The sequence below is a fragment of the Mus caroli genome, unplaced genomic scaffold, assembly GCF_978045245.1.
Source record: "Mus caroli unplaced genomic scaffold, Mus_caroli_1 scaffold_12, whole genome shotgun sequence".
NCBI classification, from domain to species: Eukaryota; Metazoa; Chordata; class Mammalia; order Rodentia; family Muridae; genus Mus; species Mus caroli.
In genome coordinates, this window is record NW_028227267.1 from 40,916,648 (window position 1) to 40,934,316 (window position 17,669).

At 41.3% G+C, this 17,669-nt stretch overlaps 1 protein-coding gene across 4 annotated transcripts in view; it reads left to right on the top strand.

The window, feature by feature from the left end:
• Nucleotides 1–965: 965 nt before the first annotated feature.
• Nucleotides 966–17,669, top strand: part of Ccdc198 (coiled-coil domain containing 198) — a 28,481-nt gene continuing 11,777 nt past the window's right edge. For 3 of the 4 annotated variants that reach the window (XM_021182174.3, XM_021182175.3, XM_021182172.3), the window contains exons 1-3: nt 966–1,053; nt 1,150–1,370; nt 2,602–2,684. In XM_021182174.3, the coding sequence (XP_021037833.1) occupies nt 1,154–1,370; nt 2,602–2,684 (300 nt within the window). In that variant the 5' untranslated portion in view covers nt 966–1,053; nt 1,150–1,153. Of the gene's footprint in view, nt 1,064–1,149; nt 1,371–2,601; nt 2,685–17,669 lie in introns of all 4 variants that reach the window. The other variant, XM_021182173.3, reaches the window with a different exon arrangement.

Consider the following 17,669-nt stretch of genomic DNA (forward strand, 5'->3'; position numbering starts at 1 on the left):
CTTCATTCCCAGCAGGGAGATTGTCTTTTTGTTCTCCTGCAATGTATTCATTTCCTTCAAAGGTAGCTCAAGTCATTGATAGAAAAATCAAGTGAGGCTTTATCCACCCCCTGCTTCTTTTCCTAACTGGAAGACATATCCTCTAATTAAAATTATAGATTAACAAAGCCCTAACTAATTAGCATCTGTCCTCTCGTTTCTAACAATTTAGGTCTTCTGGGTTGTTAGTACTTCCCCCAACATGAAAGGATGGACCATTTAGAGACTGCTGTATCCAGGGATCCGTCCCATAATCAGCTTCTAAACGCTGACACCATTGCATACACTAGCAAGATCTTGCTGAAAGGACCCAAATATAGCTGTCTCTTGTGAGACGATGCCGGGGCCTAGCAAACACAGGAGTGGATGTTCACAGTCAGCTATTGGATGTATCACAGGGCTCCCAATGGAGAAGCTAGAGAAAGTACCCAAGGAGCTAAAGGGATCTGCAACCCTATTGTTGGAACAACATGATGTACTAAACAGAACCCTGGAGCTCTTGTCTCTAGCTGCATATGTATCGAAAGATGGCCTAGTCGGCCATCAATGGAAAGAGAGGCCCATTGGACTTGCAAACTTTATATGCCCCAATATAGGGGAATGCCAGGGCCAAAAGAATGGGAATGGGTGGGTAGGGAAGTGGGGGGCGCTATGGGGGACTTTTGGGATAGTATTGGAAATGTAATTGAGGAAAATATGTAATAAAAATATTAAAAAAAAAAAAAAAAGAAAGGGTGCTTCTAAGACTTCTCTAAAACCCTGCTCTGCGTGTCTTGTAATGGCCTGGGGTTGGATAACTGTTTAATGATCAATAGAAACTTCTCTCCATGTAACTGAGTTTTTCAGAGAGTAGAATAACCAAGTCAATGTTTAACTGCATTCTTTAGTTCTGGAATGGCAAAGTAGAAGTTGAAGGGAAGTCTCCATGGAAACCAACCTCCCAGGAAGTGGCCAAACTAGTTAGTGTCCGGGGTAGAGAACAGGGAAGATGTCATGAAGGAAACACCTGCTTTGGTAAGCCGAGGTAAACTCCTGAAAACATTTAACTAAATCGAGCTCTGTAGAGGCCCTCACCCTCTCCATCATGGTTTTCTTCTCAATATCTTCAAGGAACATGGGCCTGAGCCACTCCAAGGCTCACCCTCGGGTGATCAAAGTCGCACCTTTACAAAGCCAAGAAGCAGAGACACCCTCAACTGGCCCTGTGTTCTTTGCATTGAATCGGAACCTGGAAGAAGACAGCTCATTCACGAGACTGCAGGACCAGAATCGAACTCGAGAAGGACAGCTACCACCACTTCGAGAAACTTGGTATGGAAGAGTCCCTGCAGGTATGGCAAAACCAAACATAAGAGTTGCACGTCTGGGACTTGGGAGGGCTGTGGTACATTTACATCACTGTCTCCATGATCTCCACAAGTCTAGAATATTGAAATATAGGAGAATATTTTTCAATGAGAACTGAATGTTTGTCAGATGAATGTCTTCTGTTACATTTGATGGCTTGTATCAATTCTGGATAAAGTACTTCTATATAAGAAGGGAACACCATCTGGTCTCACCTGAATCTGTTCTGATTTCAATGTTTATGCCCACCTCCTTATGCAGTCACAAAGAATGTTGACAGTTGCAAAGACCACAGAAGTTACAAAGCCAACGATGTGCTAAATGGTGGCAGTTGTGCTCCAGTTGGATTCTAAACTTAAGTCATTGTCTCCAGGGGGACTTAATGCATCTGGCTTTGTAGTTTTGAGAGTAGCACTTTAGGAATAGACCTCTCCAATTTGAATTTTGAAACCAACCCAATCAGTATCGATTTACTACATAAGGGACAGTAGGTGAATTACCCTTCCTGAACCCCATGTTCTTTATGGTCATCACAGAATTAAGAAACTTTTTCCCACAATTATAGGGAAACTCTGGGCCTGAAATGGCTGCAAGTTGTTCTTAGGTATTTATTATGACATGTAAAATGTTTCCTGGTGACCATAAAGATAATTAAAACAGATATGCTAACTTGGAATGAGAAATTCATGTTTAAATGTGTTATCTGGTACATATTCCATATACTTTGTATCATCTTTTCTCTTCTTCACATTCTGCATCAATAACACAAATGGACTCTCCTTCCCTTTATTTGGGGGGAACTTTCATGGTATTGAACTAGTGAGCCAGAGACAGAGCTCAGAGACAGAGCACTTGCCTAGTACACGTGAGACCCTGGATTTCATTTCCAGTACAGACTAGTTGGTAAGTTTCTATGTTCCAGGCTAAATGCTGTGTTTGAGTAATACCCGTGATCAGTACATAATTAATTTTGCATTTTTGTTAGCCTAGGGGGATATGGAAAGAATAAATCAGACTAAAATGTTATCACTTGCATTCATGTAGGGGCCCTGCTCTGTATGTCTCATCTCTGCATTCAACCAGAGAGTTAAGCATGTATAATTGAAAGATGAAAATTTTATAGATGATGACTACTGAACGATGATCAGCCTGGATGCCTAACTTGACAATAAATTGCTTTTAATCGTTTATTATCGCCCCCTCCAATCTTTCCAGTATCCAGGGCCGTATATCTTGACATCCCACTGAAACATGAAGAAACAAGTATTATCAAAAGGCATCCACCCCGAAGAATTCAAGTAAGATGAATTTAAAGGTCTTCTTAAGGAATGTCTTTGCTTTAATACTTATATTATACCCCTTTTTCATCCATAATCATAAAAGAACCTTAAATACCTTGTTAATGAGATGCAGTTACAAAGAATCTTGACAGTTGCAAAGGCCATAGCATTAGAATTTCCTTTAGCAGTGATGTCACTTTTGAGACTCACAACCCAATCCCACCCCCCAAAAAAAGTTGTTAACAAGGAAATAGGCTAGAGATTTAAAGGACCTGAATCTAGCACTTGGTTGAGTGAGTATTTGAAAATGACAACTACTACTACTATTCAAGTCAAACACCACATCAGAACTTGATCTATGTCATTCAGATAGTCCTCTAGGCCAGTATAAGAAAGAAAATACCATCTTTGTTTTCCACATATGGTTCAGAGAATGAAGTAACTTGTCAAATGACATGGAAGGTATTAGCCAGGTCTCTGATACTTCTAGCCTTCAGAGTAAGTTGTCTCCATCTCCCCTTAGTCCCATCCTTTAATCATCCTAGATGTCATAAGCAGATGTTGAAGTTAGAGACACTGGGGCCAGATATGGTGGTGCACTACCTTAATCCTAGCCCTTAGGAGGCAGTTGCAAGCAGATCTCTGTAAGTTCAAGGCCAGCCAGGGCTACAGCATGACTGTCTAAAAGAAAAGGGATAGGGCAGTAAGGGATACCAGAGCAAAAAATTGTAATGTATCTACCTTGATTTAAAATGTCATAGATTCCCTTTTGAGAGGTACAAATTCCAGTAGGACAGCTCATCGTAAAAAGAGAAAGAGCTCAGAGTGGGTCCTTGAAAATGAGTGTCGGATAACAGAAGGCATGGGGCTCTCTGTGAGCAGAGCAAGGACACATCCAAACCCTACCTGCTCCACAGTTCAGCCAGATGCCCAGACTGGTTCAGGGGCTAATGGAGCTCTCTGCTAAGGACTGAGGTCTCAGTCACTTCGTATGTACTTGTCTTCTTTGGAAGCTTGAAATTACTACTTGAAGTGATTATTACCTTTAGTTCCAAAAGAGCATTTCTTCCAGAAATTTTAGAAAATGGGAAGATAATATTTAGTTCAAAAAAAAGTAAAGAGTAATGTAATGAATCAAGGTCTAATTTAAAAATATGAGCATATCTCTAGCTTAGCAGAGAAACCTAAAGCTGGCTTTATTCTTAAACTAAATATGGCCTTTCAAGGGAGTGTTTTATATATGTTCCTATGAATCTGACACTGGCAAACTCAAACAGAAGAAGTCGCTACAACCAGAGAAATATATTCATGTAGTGCTCTCTAGACCACAGAATGATTTTAATATTTACCAATCCTAAATAAGCTAAAATTAGGTTTTGATTCCTTCAAATTCAAAAAGAGGGTGTGGATATTTCCAAGTCTGACACTGTACCCCACAAACTAGCAAACCACCTAAAGATCAAAGAATCAAGACACATTATCTGAGCACAAAGACTATCCTTTCTTTACTCGATGTTATGTAGTCAGCCACTGGCAATCTATGCCACACAAAAGTTTAGTAGTGAATGAAATGAATAATGAAAGGGGAGTCATCCATGGTGGAAGGAAAACATGCCGAGTGTACAAAGATATCTATGTGCTTACTTATAAGGATACAGGGCTATTTTGTTGAACCCAAGATATGGGAGACATTAGACTTAGCAAACTTCTGAAAGGCAAATTCTATATAGCTCACCTCAGTTCTGTACTATAACCCTGCATTCATTTCCCTCAAAGATCAGTGTTTTCTGAGCCCCAGGGCCACCCTAAACTTGAATCTTAAACATCCAATCAAATGTACAGAGCTGCCTGACCATGGCCGGTATTCCAAATTCCTGTGGAGGAAAGGTCTTATTGGCTCAGCTTTACTTGTGATCCTAGCTCTGATCCAATGAGCTGGGAGCAGAGGACATGCTTGTGCTAGAAAGACGTGGGCAGAGGAGGCACCCTGTAGGCTCTGGAGTCAGCTCCCAGATAAAAGGGAAATCACTAGGAACTTGGCAGACACTCCTAAAGATATCATCTATAATTATCTTCACAAATGAGGCTCAGCACATTTTTCACCACAAATGGGTTTTTGAGAGAATAATAAATGCTGGGTTCCCATGACATGCTAATTAATAGCCTGATCTCTGCCAAAGAAAATTCTAAAAGTATTTTTAATTATTAAACCAAACCTAATTGCATCCTAAATAATTTGAGTTGGGTATTTGGCAATCTCCACTTCCGGGACCTCTCTACTCCTTAAGGAGCACCTACCTCTTCCTGGAGATGAGAACTAAGCTTCTCTGCTTGGGAGCTCTTAATCAGTAATGTCCCCACCCCCATGTAGGAGAATTGATCAGCAGCACCCCCTCTGGCCTGCCCATCTTCTCCTCCAATCAGGCAGCCTAACAGGACTGTCTTCTTACTAACGTCTTCGACACCCCCAACCCTGAATATTGACTCACGTAGTCTAGCAGGATAATTCTTTGATTTCCAGAGATTGGTTTGGTTTTTTTTTTTTTTTTTTTTTTTTCAAATTTCAGCATCTTTATAAGGCTTACCCTGAACAACCTATTAACCATTGCAGCCCCCATCCCAACAGTCCTGATTCCTTCAGACCTTGTCTCTCATGTCTTCCCACCCCATCCTCACCCCACACACACAAAGATATTGATAATTCTAACATGTGAAATCCAAAGTGCTCCAAAATCCATTTTTATCTGATCACTGACATTACCACGGGAGAAAAAAAATTCCAAACCTGCAGCCAAAAAGCAGAAACATTGAAAATATTGTGTAAAATTACCTTCAGCTACTGTGCCTAGCAAACACATGAAACAAACTGTGTCCAGACTTGAATCCCATTCCCAAGATATCTCATTATATACATGCAAATATTTGAAAAGCAGAAATAAAATTCCAAATTTGAAACACTACTGGTCCCGAGAAATTCAAGTAAGGGATACTGAACATATATAATATATGCAGTAGGACTTTGATACCCACTGGCACCAAAGCCCCCAAAGGAAACGGATGGCACACTGAGATTTTAGTAATTCAGGGAACTTTCCTTTACAACCCTCCTTGCACAGAAGTCTAGCTAAGAGAAACAGTCAAAGATAGTGCAGAAAGTGTTAGAGGCAGCAGACAGGTAACCAGCTCTGGGCCAAGGCAAGGGGAGAGATTTCTAGAGCCTGCAAGGATAGATTCAGGTAGAGGAAGCTGCCCTGAGGGTAAGCGTGGCCTTCCACTGAGAGACATGTTCACCCGATAGCCCAAATACCTAACCTCATTGTCATCTCCTCAGTGGCTATACCCAATAGGATGCCAGAGGCAGGGAAGCTGCTGCATGGGACAGGCAGAAGACTGCTGTCAAGCGGGCAGGTGGCTCTGGAGAGACCAAGAAAAGCCACCTGGCACAACGTCGTTCAAGTTCAGGAGTTTTCCTTTAGACTAAGTTTTATCGGTTTCCTTTAGTGTTAAATTTTATCGGATTTTTTCCCCATCTATTAAAACAATCACACATACCCACACACAGAGAAATGCCTACCCACACAAAAATAAACAATTCTCTGGGTTTTCTTTTCTCCAGCTAATACAGTATAGAGTTTATAATGGTGAGCCATGGTGCATTTCTGGCATAAACTCGACTTGGTCATGGGATAAGTACACACATACATGGCTGAACTGCATTTCCTTAGACTGTGTATCTTCCTTAATGAAGGTGACAGACCTACACTTTTCCAACACAGTTTTATATCAGCTTTGCCATCAAGATTGAATTATTCTTGTAAAATTGAGATTTCGCACCCTTCTTTTCCAAAACATTTATTATAACAACACAGAATTGCTCTAGTTCCCTAACATTTAGTAAAAACCATTTTTAGACTCTTGGACCTTTAAGGAAAGTGATAATTTTTCCTACTAGCTTAATTAATAGGTCTGGGTTGCTTTGAGTATTTTATTCTTTCTGAGTGTTTCTTGGAAATTAACCATTCACCAAAGCAAGCTTTGAATTTATTGTTGCGGAGTCTTATCTTCTTCATATTTAATCTTATGCTAAGTCCTGTGAAATGAATCTTCCAGCTTTCAGGTTGAAGTATGTGTTTACTGTGTGTGTGTGTGTGTGTTTACAGTGTGTGTGTGTTTACAGTGTGTGTGTGTGCGTGTAAGTATGTGTGTGTGCTGGCTAGAAGCTGATGTCAGATAGCTTCTTTTTTTTGTTTATCTTTTATTTTTTTATTTATTTTTTATTACGTATTTTCCTCAATTACATTTCCAATGCTATCCCAAAAGTCCCCCATACCCCCCCCCCACTTCCCTACCCACCCATTCCCATTCTTTTGGCCCTGGCATTCCCCTATATTGGGGCATATAAAGTTTGCAAGTCCAAAGGGCCTCTCTTTCCATTGATGGCCGACTAGGCCATCTTTCGATACATATGCAGCTAGAGACAAGAGCTCCGGGGTACTGGTTACTTCATCATGTTGTTCCCCCTATAGGGTTGCAGATCCCTTTAACTCCTTGGGTACTTTCTCTAGCTTCTCCATTGGGAGCCCTGTGATCCATCCAATAGCTGACAGTGAGCATCCACTTCTGTATTTGTTTGGCCCCGGCATAGTTTCCAGATAGCTTCTTTAATCACCCTCTACTTTATTTACTTACACAGAGCCTCTGACTGAACCTGGAGTTCACCAATTCAGAGTTTAGCCCATTTATCCTGGGCATCCCATTCCTACCTCCCAAGTAGTAGGGCTCACACTTTGATGGTGAGCATTATCTGCCAAGCCATCTGCCCATCCCCAGATACATTTATTTTACTTCAGTACTGGGCAATGAACACATGGCCTCTTACATGCTAAAGCAACAGGCTTTGCTGCTCTGTTCAACTTCAGCCCTGCAGCTCTTCCTTAATAAGCAGCATGAAGGAGAACTCAGCCTTAATTTAGAATTGTGAGCCTGGATCTTCTATGGAGCATTTCCCGATCTCCTTTACTGAATATAAATAACTTCTTACCTGGCCTAAGTGTCTTATGGATTGGCTTCTCACAAATATGTGCATTTCTGTTTTCTGATCTAGAGAAATATTTATCTTGTACTGAAGCCAAATCATGTCATATAAACCTTTTTGGTTGGGAGGGGGCGGGGGTTTCATTGATAGCTCCTCTGAACAAACAACTGCACTGTAAATCAGAAATCCTTCTTGGGCCTTAAGTTGTCTCCATGATCATCTACCTAAAGCTGGCATAGTGTCACTTTCTCCACTTCCCAGAATTTTAAGAGACATGTTAGGTCACTGTGCCAAACACATGTTACATTTTCTTGAAGTCGCTCTGACCTACCTTCCTTGTCTTTCTAATAAACAAAAACAGCCTCTCCTAGGTCAGTGATTGTCACCAAGTGCAGAGGTTGGTGGTAGTTGGTTGATTGATCCTCCGGTCCAGAAGCCCTGGCACATATTCCAGCTGATGATATTGATCATGTGTTGAAGAGTCAAGTCATTCAGAAACCTTTAGGCAAATATATTTCCTAATGTTAAAAAATGTAAAAGTACCACCCTACCGTTTCCCTAAACAACTCCTTCTGGTGTGATTCTTCTGCAAGGGATGAAGAGAAGCAACTGCCTTCCTCTGTAGGGGAAGGGGTGTGTGGGTGTGTGTGTGTGTGTGTGTGCATGTGCATGTGCCCAGGATTCACTGGGCTGGCATATTTACATGAAGCCAGTTTGCCCAACTGTTTCCCTGTATTGCTTCCCTGTATAGTTCTGTGCAGGTGGAAGCTTGTTGGCACTGCCACTTGCTGCCATCTAGTGGCTTGGCAAAGAGAACGTGTGGTTCTTCAGGTTCCTTTTTCAGAAAGTAGATGCCTAGAGGGCTCTTAACAATAGCTACGAGTTAGGGAAGCAGAAACCGGCCTGAGTAGGGCCACAGGCCTCATCCGGCCAGATCAGCGCCGGGGTAGCTAGAGCAGGGTTGCCTGACACCCGCCAGCTACCCACGACCCCCGCCACAGGATTTTGGGACTGCTGGTGAGTGGAACACAGCTTCTGCTCCAATCCAATTGCGCGCGGGACCTGAGACTGCATTAGTTAGGGAAGCAGAAACCAGCCTGAGTAGGGCCACAGGCCTCATCCGGCCGGATCAGCACCAGGGTAGCTAGAGCGCAGGGTTGCCTGACACCCGCCAGCTACCCACGACCCCCGCCACAGGATTTTGGGACTGCTGGTGAGTGGAACACAGCTTCTGCTCCAGTCCAATCACGCGGGACCTGAGACTGCTCTGGTTGGGGAGAGAGAAATCCAGCCTACATAGGGCCACAAGCCTCTTCCGGTCAGAAAAGCACCGGGGCAGCTAGGGCGCAGGGTCGGCTGACACTCGCCAGCTACCCACAACACCAGCCACAGGATCTTAAGACTTCTGGTGAGTGGAACACAGCTTCTGTTCCAATCCAATTGCGCGCGGGACCAGAGACTGCATTAGTTAGGGAAGCAGAAAACCGGCCTGAGTAGGACCACAGGCCTCTTCCAGCTGGACCAGCACCGGGGTACCGCCAGCTACCCATGACCCCCGCCACAGGATCTTGATACTGCTGATGAGTGGAACACAGCTTCTGCTCCAATCTTTAAACAGTGACAACGACAACAACTATCCCCAGAGATTACCAGATGGCGAAAGGTAAACGTAATAATCTTACTAACAGAAACCAAGACCACTCACCATCATCAGAACCCAGCAACCCCACTTCGCCCAGTCCAGGGCACCCCAACACACCGGAAAAGCTAGACACGGATCTAAAAGCATATCTCATGATGATGGTAGAGGACATCAAGAAGGACTTTAATAACTCACTTAAAGAATTACAGGAGAACATGGCTAAAGAGTTACAAGTCCTTAAAGAAAAACAGGATAACACAATCAAACAGGTAGAAGTCCTTAAAGAAACACAGGATAACACAATCAAACAGGTAGAAGTCCTTACAGAAAAACAGGAAAACACATCCAAACAGATGATGGAAATGAACAAAACCATACTAGACCTAAAAAGGGAAGTAGACACAATAAAGAAAACCCAAAATGAGGCAACACTGGAGATAGAAACCCTAGGAAAGAAATCTGGAACCATAGATACGAGCATCAGCAACAGAATACAAGAGATGGAAGAGAGAATCTCAGGTGCAGAAGATTCCATAGAGAACATCGGCACAACAATCAAGGAAAATGTAAAATGCAAAAAGATCCTAACTCAAAACATCCAAGAAATACAGGACACAATGAGAAGACCAAACCTACGGATAATAGGAGTGGATGAGAATGAAGATTTTCAACTCAAAGGACCAGCAAACATCTTCAACAAAATTATAGAAGAAAACTTCCCAAATCTAAAGAAAGAGATGCCCATGAACATACAAGAAGCCTACAGAACTCCAAATAGACTGGACCAGAAAAGAAATACCTCCCGACACATAATAATCAGAACAACAAATGCTCTAAATAAAGATAGAATACTAAAAGCAGTAAGAGAAAAAGGCCAAGTAACATATAAAGGCAAGCCTATCAGAATTACACCAGATTTTTCACCAGAGACTATGAAAGCCAGAGGATCCTGGACGGATGTTATACAGACACTAAAAGAACACAAATTCCAGCCCAGGCTACTATACCCAGCCAAACTCTCAATTAACATAGATGGAGAAACCAAAGTATTCCACGACAAAACCAAATTCACACATTATCTCTCCACGAATCCAGCCCTTCAAAGGATAATAACAGAAAAAAACCAATACAAGGACAGGAACCACGCCCTAGAAACAACAAGAAGGTAATCCCTCAACAAACCTAAAAGAAGACAGCCACAAGAACAGAATGCCAACTTTAACAACAAAAATAACAGGAAACAACAATTACTTTTCCTTAATATCTCTTAATATCAATGGACTCAACTCCCCGATAAAAAGACATAGACTAACAAACTGGCTACACAAACAAGACCCAACATTTTGCTGCTTACAGGAAACTCATCTCAGAGAAAAAGATAGACACTACCTCAGAATGAAAGGCTGGAAAACAATTTTCCAAGCAAATGGCATGAAGAAACAAGCTGGAGTAGCCATTCTAATATCTGATAAGATTGACTTCCAACCCAAAGCCATTAAAAAAGACAGGGAGGGACACTTCATACTCATCAAAGGTAAAATCCTCCAAGAGGAACTATCAATCCTGAATATCTATGCTCCAAATACAAAGGCAGCCACATTCATTAAAGAAATTTTAGTAAATCTCAAAGCACACATTGCACCTCATACAATAATAGTGGGAGACTTCAACACACCACTTTCACCAAAGGACAGATCATGGAAACAGAAACTAAACAGGGACACAGAGAAACTAAGAGAAATTATGAATCAAATGGATCTGGCAGATATCTACAGAACATTCTATCCTAAAACAAAAGGATATACCTTCTTCTCAGCACCTCATGGCACATTCTCCAAAATTGACCACATAATTGGTCACAAAACAGGCCTCAACAGATACAAAAATATTGAAATTGTCCCATGCATCCTATCAGATCACCGTGGACTAAAGCTGATCTTCAATAACAAAATAAATAATAGAAAGCCAACCTTCACGTGGAAACTGAACAACACTCTTCTCAATGATACCTTGGTCAAGGAAGGAATAAAGAAAGAAATTAAGGACTTTTTAGAGTTCAATGAAAATGAAGCCACAACATACCCAAACTTATGGGAAGCAATGAAAGCATTTCTAAGAGGAAAACTCATAGCTCTGAGTGCCTCCAAAAGGAAACTAGAGAGACCACACATTAGCAGCTTGACAACACACCTAAAAGCACTAGAACAAAAGGAAGCAAACTCACCCAAGAGGAGTAGACGGCAGGAAATAATCAAACTCAGGGGTGAAATCAACCAAGTGGAAACAAGAAAAACTATTCAAAGAATCAACCAATCAAGGAGCTGGTTCTTTGAGAAAATCAACAAGATAGATAAACCCTTAGCCAGACTCACTAGAGGGCACAGGGAAAGCATCCTAATTAACAAAATCAGAAATGAAAAAGGAGACATAACAACAGATCCTGAAGACATCCAAAACACCATCAGATCCTTCTACCAAAGGCTATACTCAACAAAACTGGAGAACCTGGATGAAATGGAGAAGTTCCTAGACAGATACCAGGTACCAAAGTTGAATCAAGATCAGGTTAATGATCTAAACAGCCCTATATCCCCCAAAGAAATAGAAGCAGTCATTAATAGTCTCCCAACTAAAAAAAGCCCAGGACCAGATGGGTTTAGTGCAGAGTTCTATCAGACCTTCAAAGAAGATCTAATCCCAGTTCTTCACAAACTATTCCACAAAATAGAAACAGAAGGTACTCTACCCAGCTCATTCTATGAAGCCACAATTACTCTGATACCTAAACCACAAAAAGACCCAACAAAGATAGAAAACTTCAGACCAATATCCCTTATGAATATTGATGCAAAAATCCTCAATAAAGTTCTTGCCAACCGAATCCAAGAACACATCAAAACAATCATCCATCCTGACCAAGTAGGTTTCATCCCAGGGATGCAGGGATGGTTCAATATACGGAAATCCATCAACGTAATCCAGTATATAAACAAACTCAAAGACAAAAACCACATGGTCATCTCGTTAGATGCGGAAAAAGCATTTGACAAGATCCAACACCCATTCATGATAAAAGTCTTGGAAAGATCAGGAATTCAAGGCCCATACCTAAACATGATAAAAGCAATCTACAGCAAACCAGTAGCCAACATCAAAGTGAATGGTGAGAAGCTTGAAGCAATCCCTCTAAAATCAGGGACTAGACAAGGCTGTCCACTTTCTCCATACCTATTCAACATTGTACTTGAAGTCCTAGCCAGAGCAATTCGACAACAAAAGGAGATCAAAGGGATACAAATTGGAAAAGATGAAGTCAAAATATCACTTTTTGCAGATGATATGATAGTATATATAAGTGACCCTAAAAATTCCACCAGAGAACTCCTAAGCCTGATAAACAGCTTCGGTGAAGTAGCTGGATATAAAATTAACTCAAACAAATCAATGGCCTTTCTCTACACAAAGAATAAACAGGCTGAGAAAGAAATTATAGGGAAACAACACCCTTCTCAATAGTCACAAATAATATAAAATATCTTGGCGTGACTCTAACTAAGGAAGTGAAAGATCTGTATAATAAAAACTTCAAGTCTCTGAAGAAAGAAATTATAGAAGATCTCAGAAGATGGAAAGATCTCCCATGCTCATGGATTGGCAGGATCAATATTGTAAAAATGGCTATCTTGCCAAAAGCAATCTACAGATTCAATGCAATCCCCATCAAAATTCCAAATCAATTCTTCAACGAATTAGAAAGTGCAATCTGCAAATTCATCTGGAATAACAAAAAACCTAGGATAGCAAAAATTCTTCTCAAGGATAAAAGAACCTCTGGTGGAATCACCATGCCGAACCTAAAGCTCTACTACAGAGCAATTGTGATAAAAACTGCATGGTACTGGTATAGTGACAGACAAATAGACCAATGGAATAGAATTGAAGACCCAGAAATGAACCCACACACCTACGGTCACTTGATCTTCGACAAGGGAGCTAAAAACATCCAGTGGAAGAAAGACAGCATTTTCAACAAATGGTGCTGGCACAACTGGTTGTTAACATGTAGAAGAATGCGAATCGATCCATTCCTATCTCCTTGTACTAAGGTCAAGTCTAAGTGGATCAAGGAACTTCACATAAAACCAGAGACACTGAAACTTATAGAGGAGAAAGTGGGGAAAAGCCTTGAAGATATGGGCACAGGGGAAAAATTCCTGTATAGAACAGTAATGGCTTGTGCTGTAAGATCGAGAATTGACAAGTGGGACCTCATGAAACTGCAAAGCTTCTGCAAGGCTAAAGACACCATCAATAAGACAAAAAAACCACCAACAGATTGGGAAAGGATCTTCACCTATCCTAAATCAGATAAGGGACTAATATCCAATATATATAAAGAATTCAAGAAGGTGGACTCCAGAAAGTCAAATAACCCCATTAAAAAATGGGGCTCAGAACTGAACAAAGAATTCTCACCTGAGGAATACCGAATGGCAGAGAAACACCTGAAAAAATGTTCAACATCCTTAATCATCAGGGAAATGCAAATCAAAACAACCCTGAGATTCCACCTCACACCAGTCAGAATGGCTAAGATCAAAAATTCAGGTGACAGCAGATGCTGGCGAGGATGTGGAGAAAGAGGAACACTCCTCCATTGTTGGTGGGATTGCAAGCTTGTACAACCACTCTGGAAATCAGTCTGGCAGTTCCTCAGAAAATTGGACATAGTACTACCGGAGGATCCAGCAATACCTCTCCTGGGCATATATCCAGAAGATGTCCCAACCGGTAAAAAGGACACATGCTCCACTATGTTCATAGCAGCCCTATTTATAATAGCCAGAAGCTGGAAAGAACCCAGATGTCCCTCAACAGAGGAATGGATACAGAAATTATGGTACATTTACACAATGGAGTACTACTCAGCTATTAAAAAGAATGAATTTATGAAATTCCTAGCCAAATGGATGGACCTGGAGGGCATCATCTTGAGTGAGGTAACACAATCACAAAAGAACTCACACAATATGTATTCACTGATAAGTGGATATTAGCCCAAAACTTAGGATACCCAAGATATAAGATACAATTTGCTAAACGCATGAAACTCAAGAAGAATGAAGACCAAAGTGTGGACACTGTACACCTTCTTAGAATTGGGAACAAAACACCCATGGAAGGAGTTACAGAGACAAAGTTTGGAGCTGTGATGAAAGGATGGACCATTTAGAGACTGCCGTATCCAGGGATCCATCCCATAATCAGCTTCTAAACGCTGACACCATTGCATACACTAGCAAGATTTTGCTGAAAGGACCCAAATATAGCTGTCTCTTGTGAGACAATGCCGGGGCCTAGCAAGCACAGGAGTGGATGTTCACAGTCAGCTATTGGATGTATCACAGGGCTCCCAATGGAGAAGCTAGAGAAAGTACCCAAGGAGCTAAAGGGATCTGCAACCCTATTGTTGGAACAACATGATGTACTAACCAGAACCCCGGAGCTCTTGTCTCTAGCTGCATATGTATCGAAAGATGGCCTAGTCGGCCATCAATGGAAAGAGAGGCCCATTGGACTTGCAAACTTTATATGCCCCAATATAGGGGAATGCCAGGGCCAAAAGAATGGGAATGGGTGGGTAGGGAAGTGGGGGCGCTATGGGGGACTTTTGGGATAGCATTGGAAATGTAATTGAGGAAAATATGTAATAAAAATATTAAAAATCAAAAAAAAAAAAAACCAATAGCTACAATTAAGCCTTGATCAGAAATGTGAACCTAAATAGTCGGCTAAGGACAAAGGAAAGGGGCCTGTTGTGGCTCAGACAACCATACTATCAAACCAGAAGCCTGGCCCAAAGAGTACTTTTTTAAATGACCCAAATATTTTGGTTTATTCTGACTCAGTGTCCACACTAGACACACAGGTCATCTACAGTCTCCTTGGATGTGGTTCCTTCAGTCATTAGTAGCAATGTGGGATCATTCCACACCCCAACCTTTAAAGAAATCTTTAGAATCTGGGGGAGTTCTGAAAACTATCTACTCCTAAGACATAACCCCCACCAGAGAACTCCTAAACCTGATAAACAGCTTCGGTAAAGTAGCTGGATATAAAATTAACTCAAACAAATCAATGGCCTTTCTCTACACAAAGAATAAACAGGCTGAGAAAGAAATTAGGGAAACAACACCCTTCTCAATAGTCATAAATAATATAAAATATCTTGGCGTGACTCTAACTAAGGAAGTGAAAGATCTGTATAATAAAAACTTCAAGTCTCTGAAGAAAGAAATTATAGAAGATCTCAGAAGATGGAAAGATCTCCCATGCTCATGGATTGGCAGGATCAATATTATAAAAATGGCTATCTTGCCAAAAGCAATCTACAGATTCAATGCAATCCCCATCAAAATCCCAACTCAATTCTTCAACGAATTAGAAAGTGCAATCTGCAAATTCATCTGGAATAACAAAAAACCTAGGATAGCAAAAACTCTTCTCAAGGATAAAAGAACCTCTGGTGGAATCACCATGCCGGACCTAAAGCTTTACTACAGAGCAATTGTGATAAAAACTGCATGGTACTGGTATAGTGACAGACAAGTAGACCAATGGAATAGAATTGAAGACCCAGAAATGAACCCACACACCTATGGTCACTTAATCTTCGACAAGGGAGCTAAAACCATCCAATGGAAGAAAGACAGCATTTTCAACAAATGGTGCTGGCACAACTGGTTGTTATCATGTAGAAGAATGCGAATCGATCCATTCCTATCTCCTTGTACTAAGGTCAAGTCTAAGTGGATCAAGGAACTTCACATAAAACCAGAGACACTGAAACTTATAGAAGAGAAAGTGGGGAAAAGCCTTGAAGATATGGGCACAGGGGAAAAATTCTTGAATAGAACAGCAATGGCTTGTGCTATAAGATTGAGAATTGACAAGTGGGACCTCATGAAACTGCAAAGCTTCTGCAAGGCTAAAGACACCATCAATAAGACAAAAAAACCACCAACAGAGTGGGAAAGGATCTTTACCTATCCTAAATCAGATAAGGGACTAATATCCAATATATATAAAGAACTCAAGAAGGTGGACTCCAGAAAGTCAAATAACCCCATTAAAAAATGGGGCTCAGAACTGAACAAAGAATTCTCACCTGAGGAATACCGAATGGCAGAGAAACACCTGAAAAAATGTTCAACATCCTTAATCATCAGGGAAATGCAAATCAAAACAACCCTGAGATTCCACCTCACACCAGTCAGAATGGCTAAGATCAAAAATTCAGGTGACAGCAGATGCTGGCGAGGATGTGGAGAAAGAGGAACACTCCTCCATTGTTGGTGGGATTGCAAGCTTGTACAACCACTCTGGAAATCAGTCTGGCAGTTCCTCAGAAAATTGGACATAGTACTACCGGAGGATCCAGCAATACCTCTCCTGGGCATATATCCAGAAGATGTCCCAACCGGTAAAAAGGACACATGCTCCACTATGTTCATAGCAGCCTTATTTATAATAGCCAGAAGCTGGAAAGAACCCAGATGCCCCTCAACAGAGGAATGGATACAGAAATTATGGTACATTTACACAATGGAGTACAACTCAGCTATTAAAAAGAATGAATTTATGAAATTCCTAGCCAAATGGATGGACCTGGAAGGCATCATCTTGAGTGAGGTAACACAATCACAAAGGAACTCACACAATATGTATTCACTGATAAGTGGATATTAGCCCAAAACTTAGGATACCCAAGATATAAGATACAATTTGCTAAATGCATGAAACTCAAGAAGAATGAAGACCAAAGTGTGGACACTTTGCCCCTTCTTAGAATTGGGAACAAAACACCCATGGAAGGAGTTACAGAGACAAAGTTTGGAGCTGTGATGAAAGGATGGACCATCTAGAGACTGCCATATCCAGGGATCCATCCCATAATCAGCTTCCAAACGCTGACACCATTGCATACACTAGCAAGATTTTGCTGAAAGGACCCAGATATAGCAGTCTCTTGTGAGACTATGCCGGGGCCTAGCAAACACAGAAGTGGATGCTCATAGTCAGCTATTGGATGGATCACAGGGCTCCCAATGGAGAAGCTAGAGAAAGTACCCAAGGAGTTAAAGGGATCTGCAACCCTATAGGGGGAACAACATGATGAACTAACCAGTACCCCGGAGCTCTTGTCTCTAGCTGCATATGTATCGAAAGATGGCCTAGTCGGCCATCAATGGAAAGAGAGGCCCATTGGACTTGCAAACTTTATATGCCCCAATACAGGGGAATGCCAGGGCCAAAAGAATGGGAA